This window comes from Mustela erminea, chromosome 16, assembly GCF_009829155.1.
Source record: "Mustela erminea isolate mMusErm1 chromosome 16, mMusErm1.Pri, whole genome shotgun sequence".
In the NCBI taxonomy this organism is placed as follows: Eukaryota; Metazoa; Chordata; class Mammalia; order Carnivora; family Mustelidae; genus Mustela; species Mustela erminea.
This window is the reverse complement of record NC_045629.1, coordinates 65,568,213-65,583,028: the sequence shown is the minus strand read 5'-3', so window position 1 is coordinate 65,583,028 and position 14,816 is coordinate 65,568,213. Positions and strand designations below refer to the sequence as shown.

General features: G+C 34.8%; 1 protein-coding gene across 3 annotated transcripts in view; it reads left to right on the top strand.

Annotated features, from left to right (window-relative positions):
* TAF2 (TATA-box binding protein associated factor 2) overlaps positions 1–14,816 on the top strand; it is a 90,338-nt gene that overhangs the window by 10,559 nt on the left and 64,963 nt on the right. For all 3 annotated transcript variants that reach the window (XM_032316058.1, XM_032316057.1, XM_032316059.1), the window contains exons 4-8: positions 7,581–7,699; positions 8,980–9,121; positions 10,331–10,562; positions 12,695–12,879; positions 14,302–14,415. In XM_032316058.1, coding sequence (XP_032171949.1) covers positions 7,581–7,699; positions 8,980–9,121; positions 10,331–10,562; positions 12,695–12,879; positions 14,302–14,415 — 792 coding nt within the window. The remainder of the gene's footprint in view (positions 1–7,580; positions 7,700–8,979; positions 9,122–10,330; positions 10,563–12,694; positions 12,880–14,301; positions 14,416–14,816) is intronic.

Genomic DNA, 14,816 nt, shown 5'->3' with positions numbered 1-14,816 from the left:
GCATGTTTTCCAGCTGTTCAGCTTTTGTATCCTAAGTAAAAGTATTACTTTTGAGATCTTAAGTAATGTTGAGTGAATATTTTGTCCCAGATCTGTTTATTTTCCTTTGAATTATTTCCTTAGGCAAATAGCATTATTTATTATTTTTAAGGCACTTAGTATTTTACTTCATGGTGCCACGTAACATTTGTGTTAAGTACTGTCAACTACATTTGAGGGCACATGTTTTTTCAAAGTTTAGATAGCATTGGATTGTGTCATGAGTCTCTGTTTTGGGGTCAGGTGCCAAAACTTCATTATAACTTTTTTTAAGTCATGATGGTATTTTAATTCCTCTAGATGTACAGCATTGCCTTAAAGCAGCAATTCTCTAAATATGATTTCCAGACAAGCAGCATCAGCATCACCTGGAAACTTGTTAGGAAAAAAATATGATGATAACAGAAAGGAAGGCAAACCATCAAAGACTCTTAACAATAGGGAACAAACAGGGTTCCTGGAGGGGAGGTGATAAGGGGATGGAGTACATGGGTGATAGGTGAGGTGATCAGGAGGGCACTTACTGTGATGAGCACTGGGTGTTGCATGCAAGTGATGAATCACTAAATTATAATCCTAAAACTAATACTACGCTATATGTTAGCTGACTAGAACTTAAATAAAATCTTGAAAGAAAAAAAAAAAGAAATGCAGATTCCCATGCATTGGCTTAAATCTACTGAATCAGAAACTGGGGATATAGTTCTACAATTTGCCTTTTTAACTAGTGTGCCAGGTGATTAGAAAGTTTGAGAAAAGAGGCTTTAGATGTATTTTTGGTTCCAATTATCATTGGTTCAGAAGCTTTACAACTCAGGGAAGAGAAAAGGAAATGCTGTTGGAAAAATTCAGGGAATCTCTGAATTGCTTCTTTAACTTCCCATTTCACAGAGATGAGTAGTTGTTGAAATTACATTACTTTTTCAGCCACACTTGTAGAACTCATAAAAACACTTGCTGGGTGCCTGGGTGGCTCAGTGGGTTAAGCCGCTGCCTTCGGCTCAGGTCATGATCTCAGGGTCCTGGGATCGAGTCCCGCATCGGGCTCTCTGCTCAGCGGGGAGCCTGCTTCCTCCCCTCTCTCTGCCTGCCTCTCTGCCTGTTTGTGATCTCTCTCTGTCAAATAAATAAATAAGATCTTTAAAAAAACAAAAAAAACACTTGCTCATTTGCATCCTCTTTCCCCCTGGGGGCGCGGGGCGGGGGTGGGGAGGGTGGGGGGAGGAGTAGAAATGACTTGCCTTTGGGATAGTAAATACACACCACTATTGAAAAGAAAAGGCACCTGCAAAAAAGCAGGTAGGGAAGCCATTGCCTTCCTAGAGCCTAGAATAACTACCCATTTGGTACTAGAACTCTGCATTTCATGACAGGGTAAGAAGCCTCTCCATCTGCCAGTCACAGAACAGTGCTTGCACATCTGCTTTACCTATTGCTCAGGTCTCAGAGAATATAATCAGTGCCAGTCCAATGACAGGAACAGTGGACTCCACAGCTGTTGAGGAAGCAAGCTGTACTTTTGCCATGTTTGTTTTGAGGTGATCATATCCCCTAAAATTTTTCTCTAGTGGTAGGGAAGATGCTTTATCACTTACAGCATTATAAGGAAAGGAAAGGAGGTTATAAAGGGAAATCTTTTCAAAAATACACTTTAATCTTTTCAGCTAGAACCATAGCTCAGTTAGGCATGGTCACTTAAGCAAATACTTGCTCCCTACCCCTGCTTTTCTTCCAAGTGCTAGAATCTCATTTATTTTTTAAGAGAGAGGACGTTAGTTACTTTTCCCTGGTTTTTATTCTCTGACTCATTTTAAAAAGGGTTTGAAATTGGTTGTAGAATTTTCTTAGACACCAGTTTTAAAAAGAAGCTAATGAAAGTAGTATGAACAGTGAAAAGCAGTCAGGTAGTGGGCCCACGCTAACAAAAGCTACTGCACAGTTACTGTGGGAGAACTAGACTTGGGTTTGGTACTCCTGGCTGCCATACCGAAGAGGGAAATTCTGTTGTTTATGTGATTGATAAGCCACAAGATAGACGCATGCCAGATATTCAGAGGAAATTCTGCTTTCCTTAGAAGTTAGATGTGGAAAATCTCTCTTCTGGATTATATTACTTTTAGAGAACTTTGGGAAAGGCCGAGAGTTGAGGTCCTTACTGTGCTCCCTGGATACTTCCGTCACCTTTGTTTCTAAAGTAACTTTCATAAACCAGTAAAATTCACACTGAAGCTGAAACAGAAATTAAGTAGAGCAGTTTTGAAATTGAAAATTAGATTCTGTGATAACATTTGATCTTTACTACCAGAATGTGTTTAAATGTATTTCAAACAAGAATGCCCTAACAGTCAAAGTAATATACTACTTCGTCACATTTCTTCGTATTTGTTTTAAAGGTAAGGCGCCAGATGGGGTGCCGGGGTGGCTCAGTGGGTTAAGCCGCTGCCTTCGGCTCAGGTCATGATCTCAGGGTCCTGGGATCGAGTCCCGCATCGGGCTCTCTGCTCAGCAGGGAGCCTGCTTCCTCCTCTCTCTCTCTGCCTGCCTCTCTGCCTACTTGTGATCTCTGTCAAATAAATAAATAAAATCTTTAAAAAAAAAAAAAAAAAAAGGTAAGGCGCCAGGCCCTTTTATTTTTAATGGAAAGTGTGTGCTTCCGTTGGTTGAGATTCAGTATCTTTTTACTGCAGGGAGAATGTAAGGAAGGGAAACATTTAGATAACAGACTAAAAGACATTTCTGTGTCTCTACTTCTGCCTCTTTTACCCAACTAAGTGTTAGCTGAGTTGTTAAATGACCAGATGCAATTAAAAACCCTGTTTGTTATGTTACATGGATAGGGCCCTTGCTCACTCAGTCTCTCTCTCACTCTTTTTTGGGGCGGGGAGGGGGGAGGCTTATTGTCTGCCAGTAAAATAATTGCAGCAATTTTTCTAAGTATATTTTATATTTGAATCTTATATATTGTTGATAAATTACAGTTGGTCCTGTAGGAGTTACGGCTTTTTGGTTCTCTTTTTTTTTTCCTTGCTATATTCTTTTTTCTTAGAATGAAATAAATGTAGATTTTGCAAGAGAAGCTGTTTCTGTGGATAGCCTACAGTGGCTGACATCTTTTTACTTTGGTTCTTTTCCTTCCCTAGGTAGGCTTTGCGACTTTGAGAAGATCTTTTTTATTTTGCTTGAAAAGCTTCAGTCTTCCAGAGTTCCAAGCATCAGTTTAATTCCTGTCTCCTATGTTCATTTTCACTCAGGAATGATAGTAGAAATGACCAATCTTGAGATATAAATGAAGTAGCTGTTGAGTGATTAGAATGATTATTTTTAGAGTAATTGGAGTTGATTTTTTTAAATTGCTATTTAATTTTATTTTTTTGCTACTTTTAAAAAAAAGATTTTGTGGGTCGTTTATTTAATACAGGCTTCTACTACATAAAGGTTTTAAATGTTATTTTACTAATACATAGTAGAAATAGGTGATTGCCTTACTGATTATGGTTTAGTAAGTTTTATATTAAGATAGTTTTATATTTTAACTCAGCTAGGATGCCTCACTGCCAGTTGTTCTACTAGTATTAATTGGGATTAAGTTATGGTGGTTGGAGTAACATTAAAGTTGACTTAGTCAAAACATCAACAGGAATTTTTCCTGTACTGTTTCACCTTCTGCTTGAACGCTTCTAGCTCTGGAGAGCTCACTATATTTTAAAGCACCCCTTTCATTATTTCTGAATGCTAGAAAATTCCTTATTATATCAAACTACAGTTTGTTTTGCTCTGATATTCACAAAATTATCCATTTAAGTATTGTTTTATCCTAATTAAATATTGTTTTCCCCTTTCTAGTCTATATGATCTAAATACTTTCAATCCTTCCTCATCTAAAACTCTTTCCAAATTTATTACCATTCTCACCCTTTGAATATACTCTGATTTGTCATTGTTTTTTCTTAAATGTGGTAGCCCTGAAACTAGATATAGTCCTTCCTATTTGAATTAAATGATAGATGCATAGCTGTAGAGTCATTTTGACCTTATCTGTGTTCATTATTCTATAGTTTGAAATACATTAGCCTTTCACAAATGGCTACTTTGGTTTTGTTCTGTTCTTGCTCTGTATTCTGGCTACTTTCGTTCTGTGAAAATTTATTTAGCTGTATATTTAGAGTGTATGTGCTTTTCTGATATTATTGCACTTCTATGAGTTTTTTTTTTTAAATAGAGAAGTTTACAAATAACTGAATCTTAAGTTTTATAAAATCTGCACTTATAGTTTAAAGAAGTATATTGTTATATTGTTATTGACAAAGAATTACCAGATTATTTTAATATAAATGTTTATAATAGGTTCTTGAAGAAAATTCTTTTGATTAATCTAGTTTACTAGTTTTTCAGTATCTCCTACAACATTGCTTGTTTCTTTAAGCTTTTTCTCCTTGAGGGGATGAGGATTGGGAGCTGGAGTTTGGGGATGATCGTGGTTACAGGGCAAGGACATATTAATATTTTGCAGTCACTATTATTCTGAAAATTGAAAACACTTATTATAATCCTGCCTTGTGGTTTTTGGCTTTAGTGAGGTTATTATGAAAAGAAACATATTTGATTCATATTATGAAAGGAAACACTGAAATCCAAACCATGAGAAGATTGTTCCTCATAACTAACTTTCCAATAGATTCCACTTAAAATGACTCACCATTTTATTTGGACCACTTTACCTTTTCTCAGGAAATGAGGAGATTAAGTGAGAATAATTTCCCATAAAAAAACCTGAGTGGTCTAATATGTAATGTTTAAATATGGCTTTTTATGTAATGATTGCTTTTTATTTTTGAATTTCACAGATAACTGGGGGGAAATTACAGGGCTCTTCCACTGTCTTTCATATTTCATGTTTCTGAAATTCTATTGAAAAGAAATTGCAATCTCTGATATACAAAGTAGCCTTTAAAATTAGATGGTATGTTAACTAAGTGCTGGCAAGAATGTGAAGCAACTGCCACTTTTATATATTGATGGTGGGAATATGGAATGGTATAGCCATTCTGGAAAACAGTTTGGCATATTCTTACAAAGCTAAACATATTTTACCTTCTGACTCAGCAGTCCCGCTCTTGTCTATTTGTACTACAAAAATGAAAATTAAAAGCACATGAAAAACAATATACAGTTGTTCATAGCAGTTCTGTTTGTGATAGCCAAAAGCTAGAAACAACCCACATGTACTTCAGTGGCTGAATGAATGAACAATAATCAGTGGTCCAGTCTATACTGGAAGTACTGTTCAGTATAGGAAGAAAAAAACTTATTGATACATGTAATGCTTGAGGTGAATTTCAAAGACATACTGATTGAGACAGGCCAGCCTCACAAGGTTGCTTTCTGTATGACTCCATTGATCTGACACAAGGCATAGCGCAAGGTACTCTTTGGGATGCTGGACCTCTTCTATATCCTGATTGTGGTAGTGGTTACACATGTGTAAGAACTTACAGAATTATATACCAAAGTAAAAAGAGTTGTTTTTGCTGTATGATATTTTAACAAAACAGATGGTATGTGAGAACACAGATTTATTCATTTTATTGTGATCCTATAGTTTCTACACATTTTACATTTTACATTTATTTTACACATTTCACACATTACACATTTATCTGACAGGAAGAAATAGTTAAAATTATTACTGTTTCTTTGAAGATCGAGCAAGGGCACAAGTGGGAGAGCCGCAGGGAGAAGAAGAAGCAGGCTCCCCACTGAGCAAGGATCCTGATGTAGGACTTGATCCCAGGATCCTAGGATCATGACCTGAGTGAAAGGCAGACGATTAACCAACTGAGCCACGCAGGTGACCCGGAATAGTTAAAATTATTGAGAAGTCTGATTAAGTGCTTCCAAAACGTTATGTAGTGTAGTTGTTAAAAGCTTTAGTTAGTACATCCTTCCTAGATAATAGAAGATGAAAATGGGAGAGGAATGGCTTCTGACAGTTTCAGAGTTTATAACTTTAATTTTTTTAATGGCTTTTCCCATTTAATTTTTTCTATAATCACTCTGTATAGTCTATAAATCTTGCCTTTTAACTAGTTAAAATTTTATTAAGCTAGTGAAATGTAACTAACTTTACTTTCTAGATTCATCTAGTGGCCAAAGGATAAGCCTAAAGGTGCGCAACAAGAATATGGCTCATGGGGTTGTCTTTCATCTCATTTTCTTGTTACATCATTCCTTGTCTTTTTTCTTTTATCCTTTTTGTCCGTATTCCTTTAACCGATTTCAGTGAGAAAATGTAACAGGTGTATAGATGGTCCCCAGCTTAGGACGGTTTGACTTAAAGATTTTTCAGCTTTATGATAGTGCAGAGGTGGTGATACGCAGTTAGTAGAAACCATACTTTGAATTTTGATTACTTTCCTAGGTCAGCACTATGTGGTACCTGTGTGTTGCTGTGCGGTGAGCCATAGCTCCCAGCCAGCCATGTGATCACAAGGCTAAGCAATCTATATACTTCGAACCCTTCTTCGTCCATACAGCCGCTCTGTTTGTCACTTTCAATATGGTGCTCAATAAATTACCTGAGATGTTCAACACTTCATTAAAAGATAGGCTTTGTGTTAGATGATTTGGCTCAGTGGTAGGTTAACGAAAGTGTACTGAACACGTTTGTGGTAAGCTAGGCGAAGCTTTGATATTTTGGTAGGTTAGGTGTATTCAATGTATTTCAACTTAGAATATTTTCAATATATGATGGGTTTATTAGGACATAAACCCATTGTAACTGGAAGGAGATCTCTATGGGTGTGTATTTATGTGTGTGTGCTGTGTGTGTGTGTATTTAGTGAATTACACACATACATATATTGTTTTTAGTGAAATAAAATTGGGAAATTGGATGGGAACAGTGTTTTAATATTTCCATAAGACTTCTCTATGTTGTTTTCATTTAATGAGAAATAAAGCCAAGTAACTATTGAACAAATATTGATAGAGTAGCCCCCTGGCATATAGGAGATAAAACAGTGAAGCAGCCAAAGTTTCCCTCCTTCCTTAAGCTTATATTGTCAGGCACTGGTGAGTGATGGTAAGTATTATATTTTGAGGACTTGATACTCATCCTAACCTGTTTAAAACATCTTAATTTCTTAATTTCTGTCAGATCGTAGAGCTTGTGAATCCATTGAAATTTTTGCCAGCATGATCAAGAATATTTATTTATTCATTAATTATTAATTAATAATAATTCTACATATATTCTTTTCACTTCTCTCAGGAAGGTATAGTGGCTTTGGCCTTCCAAAGTTAATGAAGGATGTGATAATCATAATAATACCATAGCATTGGCAAGTAGATTAAATATGACATATTTATTATTTAATAGGTTTTGTCATGATGGGTTGAGTAATAGTTACTTGGCTAAAAAGTATTCTCATAGGTTACATAAAATGATACAATACTTAACAAATGCTATCAAATATTTAAGAAAATAGTTGGTGAGATGTTTGGCTTATTAGTAAAACAGGCTCTTTTTTTGTCTCTTCCAGGAGAAATCTAAATTATTTTTCCAATGCTTATGCAGCTGCAGTTAGTGCTGTGGATCCCGATGCAGGAAATGGAGAACTTTGCATTAAGGTTCCATCAGAGTTATGGAAACACGTTGATGGTAAAATACCAAAAATATATTGACTGGACAGTAGAATCATGTTAGGCTCAGTGACTGAAAACATCTATGAAAATTAATGATGTCATAATTGTAGATTAATAAGTTGAAATATACAGAAGTTGGAAGCTCTTTTCTTTTTCTTAAGGATCACTGGAGGAAAGTAGCAATTAAGGGCTGTGACAAAACAACCCATTCACTGTTGTTTTTAAAGTGGAAATTATTTTAAAAAATTGGATGGTTGGGACAGTTTGCCAAGAGTTGAGAACCCATGCAGTGTCAAAGTGGTTTAGAGTTACAACATGTCATAGCAGGAAGAATCCTAAAAAATCACCTGGTTCAGTTTCTTCCTTTTACAGAAGAGTAATCTGAAGTCCAGACAGTAAGTGACCTATTGAAGGTCACTAATTAGTAGTCGAATCAGTGCTAGAACATAGGGTTCTGTGTTCTGCACTTTTGAGCACACTCTGTCTTATTATTTCTAAACCTTCATTTTCTCTTGTATAAAATCACAGCCATTATAATTACTATATATAACTCACCTACCTTTATTTAACCTATAACCAAGATAAGGAAGTAAAAAAACTTTTTGTTTTGCTTTTTTTTTTTTAATAGTTGGTGTGTTTGTGGGGGGCATTTTTCTTAAGGGGAGTTGCCCAATTTAGGGGACAGTCATAGAAGGCTATAATTTCATGTTCAGGGATTGGAGATAGTCCATATGGGTGTAGGGTTTTAAGGGAAATTTTAAGAAACCCCTTTTAATCTTATGAAAGCAACATGTATTTGTTATGTAGAAATCAAAGGTAACATAATAAATAATGCATTATGTAAATCCTCAGGTAGCTTTTCCCACTCATCCTTTACTCCTATTCCCCGAAGTCAGCTAAAGTCTGGGAGGCTTTTTAAGTTTTTATTTTTCAAGTTTTGCACTGAATCTAGTTTTGAACTGTTTTCTTGAGGCAGTATAACATTGTCAGAAATGTTGGGAGGGGGTTCTGGCATGACCTGAGCCGTATTTTGGGAGAACACAGCTAGCAGTGAGTGGAACTGAGTGGAAGGAAGGACCTCAATGGAGGCAGGCTGTTGAGTTCGTGTAGGTGGAGAGAAGGTGAGAGCCTAAACGAGGGTAACTAGTGTAGTTTTTTCATTTAAAATTGAGCTTTGATTCCCACTTTATGTTTAGTGTAAGTCTTGGCCCTTATTATATAGACCACTGTTACTTAATTATGTATTTATGTATCAATGTATATATATATATATATATATATATTTATTTGTTGCAGAATTAAAGGTCCTAAAGATACACATCAATTTTTCTTTGGATCAGCCAAAAGGAGGTCTCCATTTTGTGGTACCCAGTGTTGAGGGAAGTATGGCAGAGAGAGGTGCTCATGTTTTCTCTTGTGGGTATCAAAATTCCACAAGGTAGATTATTTTTATATATTTCAGTTAATTTCATTTTCCAGTTGCATTTTTTTCTGTGTATGTGCAATACATGTGTTTCGTGTAAATGAGAAGTGTGAGCTTGATCCTCAAATTTACGTCTTCTGAGTCTTGTTCCACTAGTCATTCATTTTTAGTCCTGTCTTACGTTTTCTCTTTGCCTCTCAAAAACAAGGCTTCTAAAATCACTTCAGTTTTTTATTTTTTAACTTTATACTGACGTAAAATATCATACAGAAAATTATACAAATTGTAAGTAAAAAGAAGTTCAGTGAATTTCACAAGTGAACAAACCTATGTAATCTCACATCAAGAAAAAGAACGTGACTAGCATTGTAGAATCGTCCCTCCTACCTATTTCCATTTATTACTTGCTCACCTGATGTCCTCCTGCCCAAGGTTAACTGTTGTTTTTATTTCTAAAATACCACAGCTTAATTATCTGTTTTTGAACTTTATATAGATGGCAGTTATGCATTATGCTCTTATATCTGGGTTTTTTTCAACACAATGGTAGTGAGATTTACCTTCATTGTTATGTATACTTACAGTTCCTTCCCAGAGTTCAATAGCTCACTGTATGTTATTGAAATATTATAGTATGCATAGTCTCTTCAGATTTTTAGTAATCCTCAGATTATTAACTCCTTCAAGCCAAGGATGATGTCTTATACTTCTTTGTGTGGCAATATTAGGTACAGACCCTGACAGTAAAACCTGACCTTGATAGAAGGTGGTATAGAAATTTAATGGCTGGCTTTACTAACACCATTTGAATTAATACAGTGCATCATGTTCTGCAAAAACAATTTTCTAACTTATTCAGATTCTGAATATTGTGTTTTTTTAGACTTTATTATAAGTTTTTTTAGTTTCCGGAAATGAATACTACATAAAAACTATTGTGAATATGCAAGTGAAAATAATTTTTTAATTTAAAGATTCAAAGCAAAGAACTCCTTATCTCTTTTTTAAGCGTTTGAACTGGCAGTATCATATGATATATTTTATTGATATTGCCAAATAATATTTGGTGAAAATTTTCTGTCTTTAATCAGATTCTTTCAAGTTACACAGTAAAAAGCAGTAGGCAAATAAGACCGTTTTGCACCTATTCTATAAATGTTAGAATAACTTATGGGGGGGGAATATACTTGCACTATTTTTTTATGCTGTTGATATTTTTTCTAGATTTTGGTTCCCATGTGTTGATTCATACTCTGAATTATGTACATGGAAATTAGAATTTACAGTAGATGCCGCAATGGTGGCTGTTTCTAATGGAGATTTGGTGGAGACAGTGTATACCCATGATATGAGGAAGAAGACCTTCCATTACATGCTTACCATTCCAACAGCTGCATCAAATATCTCTTTGGCCATTGGACCTTTTGAAATACTTGTAGATCCATATATGCATGAGGTAAGTCATAGCTTTTTGTTCCTTTCTCCTCCCAGCCTTTCACCCTGATAAAGGGAAGGATATAAAGAAATACTGAGTTTTTTCCCAACTCTTCTTTCTAATTATCCAGAATATTACTAGAGAGAAAAAGGATTCCTTATCTGATATATTAACTGATGTGAATGCTTGAATGAATTCCTTTTAAAATGTTGGTGTATTAAAGTTTTAGATTTTTTTTCAACAGAGAGCTTAGAGTTCCAAATGAGTTTCAAGTGTACCTTGATTAGAATAGGAGTTGATTTATGTAACTGGTTTGTATTAGTGTCACCTTTTTGTTTGGCGTATGTTTATGAATGTTATGGTCCCATCTCTGGAACCTGAAATCCTGCAATTTTAAAATTAAAGAACAAGATTTGTTCTCACTTAAGCAGCTACAGAGGAAGAAAGAGAAGGCTGAAGCTGAGTTTAGAATTCTATTCAGCACACTCATGAAGGCTTCTTGTAGTTTTCTTCCATCCCATATCTTGCTATAAAAGGTATATTAATTGGTGGACCAGTTAGCCCTTTTAGGCCTCCCTAAGGGTGAGACTTCTAGTGTTCAGGAAGTGATGTATTGGTTATTGACCCTCTCTACTTCTGTACCTGTTTAAAGTAACATTTGAATGAATCTCTTTTTATTTACTCTCTCGGTCTATAACCTTTTCAATTTTAGATTTTTATTTCTTAATATAAAGCTAAGATACACAATGACTATATGTCTCAATAGTATTTCTTTCTGTTATGCTAGCAAGATGGAGGGCAGTTAGGTTTAGACTGTCAGTAAGCTCCTCAGTATGTTCTTATATTTGCTTTCCTGAAACAAGATTTATAAAGTCACTTGTGGAAGATATTCAGGATATTTTATGAATGGTTTTGCTTTTACTGGCTTGACAGTGACTCTTAAAAGTATATTCGCTGATAAGATTGGCAGAGAATTTTATTATCTTTGGTAAATGGTTAGCTGTAAAATCAATATTTGGTTAGTACCTACTTTGTGTTTCAGAAGAATTTTTTTCCCACTCCCAGGCCATTGGATGGGAGAAAGGTAAATGATCGTTAAGAAGTATTTTTCTTGAATACTTAGAGCCCACTTAGTCTTTCTCTGTCTCAGATAAATGGTTTTTACTGCATTATCGGATTTGCTGTCACGTAGGTCTTTTTAAAAGAGAATCTTTTTTTGATGAATAGTATTTTGGGTTTTGTTTGTATACCAAGAAGAGTGCTAATTATAATGCACCTTGGGCCCTTGACCATTAATCGTACATAGATCCTCATCCCTCATGTATGTTAGTGTCTAATCTGTTCTGACACTGTTAGAAGAATAATTTTTATCATACATTAATAACTTTCCTTGTCTCCACAGTCCTGCAACAATCAGAATTCTTTAGTATGGCTTTCAGGATCTTGTAGAATTTGTCCCTAATTTTCCTTTCTAGCTTGTTTCTCCATTACTTTCCTGTTTGTTTATTATGTTTGATATAGGTACTTAGATTTTCCTAACCATACCGTATTTTTTTTCTATCTTTGACTTTGTTTGAGAATGTCATCTTTACCTCTTCATTCCTATCAAACTTTTTCCAGTTCAAAAAGATTAGCTCAGATTTAATCTCTACATGAAACCTTAGTAGGTCATTCTAAACAGAGTGATCTCTGTCATTGTTGATGCCATTTATTTGGCACAGAATCATGATATGGGGTGAGATGATATGTTATACTTGAGTGGCTGTGTCCAAGGTGGACCTAGTCACTAGGTGAGATATTTATGAATTGAAGGTGGATTTGTAATAAGCCTTGGAAATTTAAATCTTTCTTCTTTTGTATGCTTATTATGCAGAGGGCATTTTAATTTTGAACCAAAGTTCTATTTTCAGTGTATCTAAGCATTTCAGACTTAAAATTCATCATGAATTTAATTTCTGGGTACAGTGAATATTTTATAAACATAATCAGTAAAAGTAATCACTGATTTCACACTAGCATTTTCCCTCATTGCCATGAGTTTGTTAAAAGGATTTATATGAATGAAGTTTTCCTTAAAATTGAGACATTTAGGGAATTTAAAATACTAAAGGTAACATTGTCTTTAAATGAACTTTCCTGCTTTTTATTTTCAGGTTACTCATTTTTGTTTACCTCAACTTCTTCCATTGCTTAAACATACTACATCATATCTTCATGAAGTTTTTGAATTTTATGAAGAAATTCTTACATGTCGATACCCATACTCCTGTTTTAAGACTGTATTCATTGATGAGGCTTATGTTGAAGTGGCTGCTTATGCTTCCATGAGCATTTTTAGGTTGGTATTTAAGATTTGCAATGCCCAAATGAGGGCAATGTTATGAAGACAGGTTATTTTGTGATCAGTTTTAAGATATGTTTCAAACATTTTCCCTTTCATTTAAATAGGATTCATTTTGTAGAAAATCTAATGCTTTTAAAATTCAAAATGTAGAAAAGCATAAAAAAGAAAATTTCCACTTGACCCAAAACACTTCTGTTACTTTTATCCAGATGTAACTGATAGTGATATTTTACAGATTTTTTTTTTAGTCTCTTCTTATGCATTTAAAAAAATCATATAAGTTACATAGCTTATATAAATGTCTAATGGGCTTTTTTTCCTAGCAACATTTAAAAATTTACTGATGTCGGAAATTTCTTTGCAAATTATAAAAGAGAGAAAACTCCATTTGTTTTCTTTCTTTTTCTTTTTTTTTTTTAAGATTTTATTTATTTATTTGACAAGAGAGAGAACACAAGCAGGGGGAGTGGGAGAGGAAGAAGCAGACCTCCCACTAAGCAGGGAGCCCAATGTGGACCTGAATCCCAGCATCCTGGGATCATGACCTGAGCCGAAGGCAGACACTTAACAACTGAGCCATCAAGGCGCCCTTCATTTATTTTCTTTCTGCTCCTGCCTTATTTACTTTCTTTCCTTGGAAAGTTCCAGATTTATAAATTTTATGCCTTAGGTTCAATCATTTTCTCTTATCTGGGCCTAAATTTTCTCATCTGTAGAAGCGGAATAATATTATTGCCCCTGTATTTTCTGGAGTATGTTAGAAAGATCTTAATGGTCAGTGTATTTGAAAGTAAACAATGAAGCACAAAAAATTAATAGGGGTGCCTGCCTGGCTCACTTGGTAGAGCATATGACTCTTGATCTTGAGGTTGTTGAGTTCAAGCCCTGCACTGGGTGTAGACCTTACTTTAAAAAAACGGGGGTAGGCAGGCTTGGGATTGAGCCCCAAATCAGGCCCCCTGCTCATCAGGGGAGTCTCCATTTCCTTCTTTCTCTGCCCCTGCTTGTGCTCTCTCACTCACTCTGTCTCTCAAACAAATAAAATCTTTAAAAAAACTAATAGTTATTTTTGGGAAAATGTTTTTGAAATTAGAAGAGTGCTTCATAGGAGGATCAGTTTCTGATGAACATACCTGTTTCAGGCTAATGATAATTTCCCCTTCCCCCAGAAAAAGATACTTAGATTTTTCGCAGAAATCAATGGGAAACATTACAGTCCTTGTTTTAGGCAAAAGTGAATTAAGATTATGGATTTCACCTAAATTTTGAAAAGATGGGAAAGTTTTGGAAGAATGTTCTGTTTTTTCTCTTTTATGTTGAACTTGAATTCTGTTATTTTAAAAGTGTGATTATTTTATTTTGACTGAATAATTATTTATTTCTTGGTTATAATTAGCTGTTTCTTTTAAATTCCAGCACAAATCTGTTACATAGTGCCATGATTATAGATGAGACGCCTCTGACTAGAAGGTGTTTAGCCCAGTCCTTAGCACAGCAGTTTTTTGGGTGTTTCATATCCAGAATGTCTTGGTGAGTAATTTCATAGTTTACAACTACTGAGATGAAGAATTGGGAAAGTTTGATTTTGTTTTTTTTTCCTGTATTTTCTTTTCTCTCTGTATATTTAGAGAAAAATAATGAGTATAAATTTCACTTCAAATTTTTGACTATCAATGCACTGTAGTTCTATAATTTTTAAAAGAATTTTGATAGCAACAATTTATTAGAAAACTGAATGAATACTATAAGTCCTTGAATGTGCAGAAAACTGTGGTTAGAATTCTAATGTCAGTGTTCAGTGTAACTGGTAATGGTCAAGATCATGTATAAGGCAAAATAACACTCTTCTACAGTAGTGATAATGATGTAGGTATTTTCCTGTTAGTGTTTACCTTTGTACTAATATACTTGAAAGAAGTAAGAGATAAGAA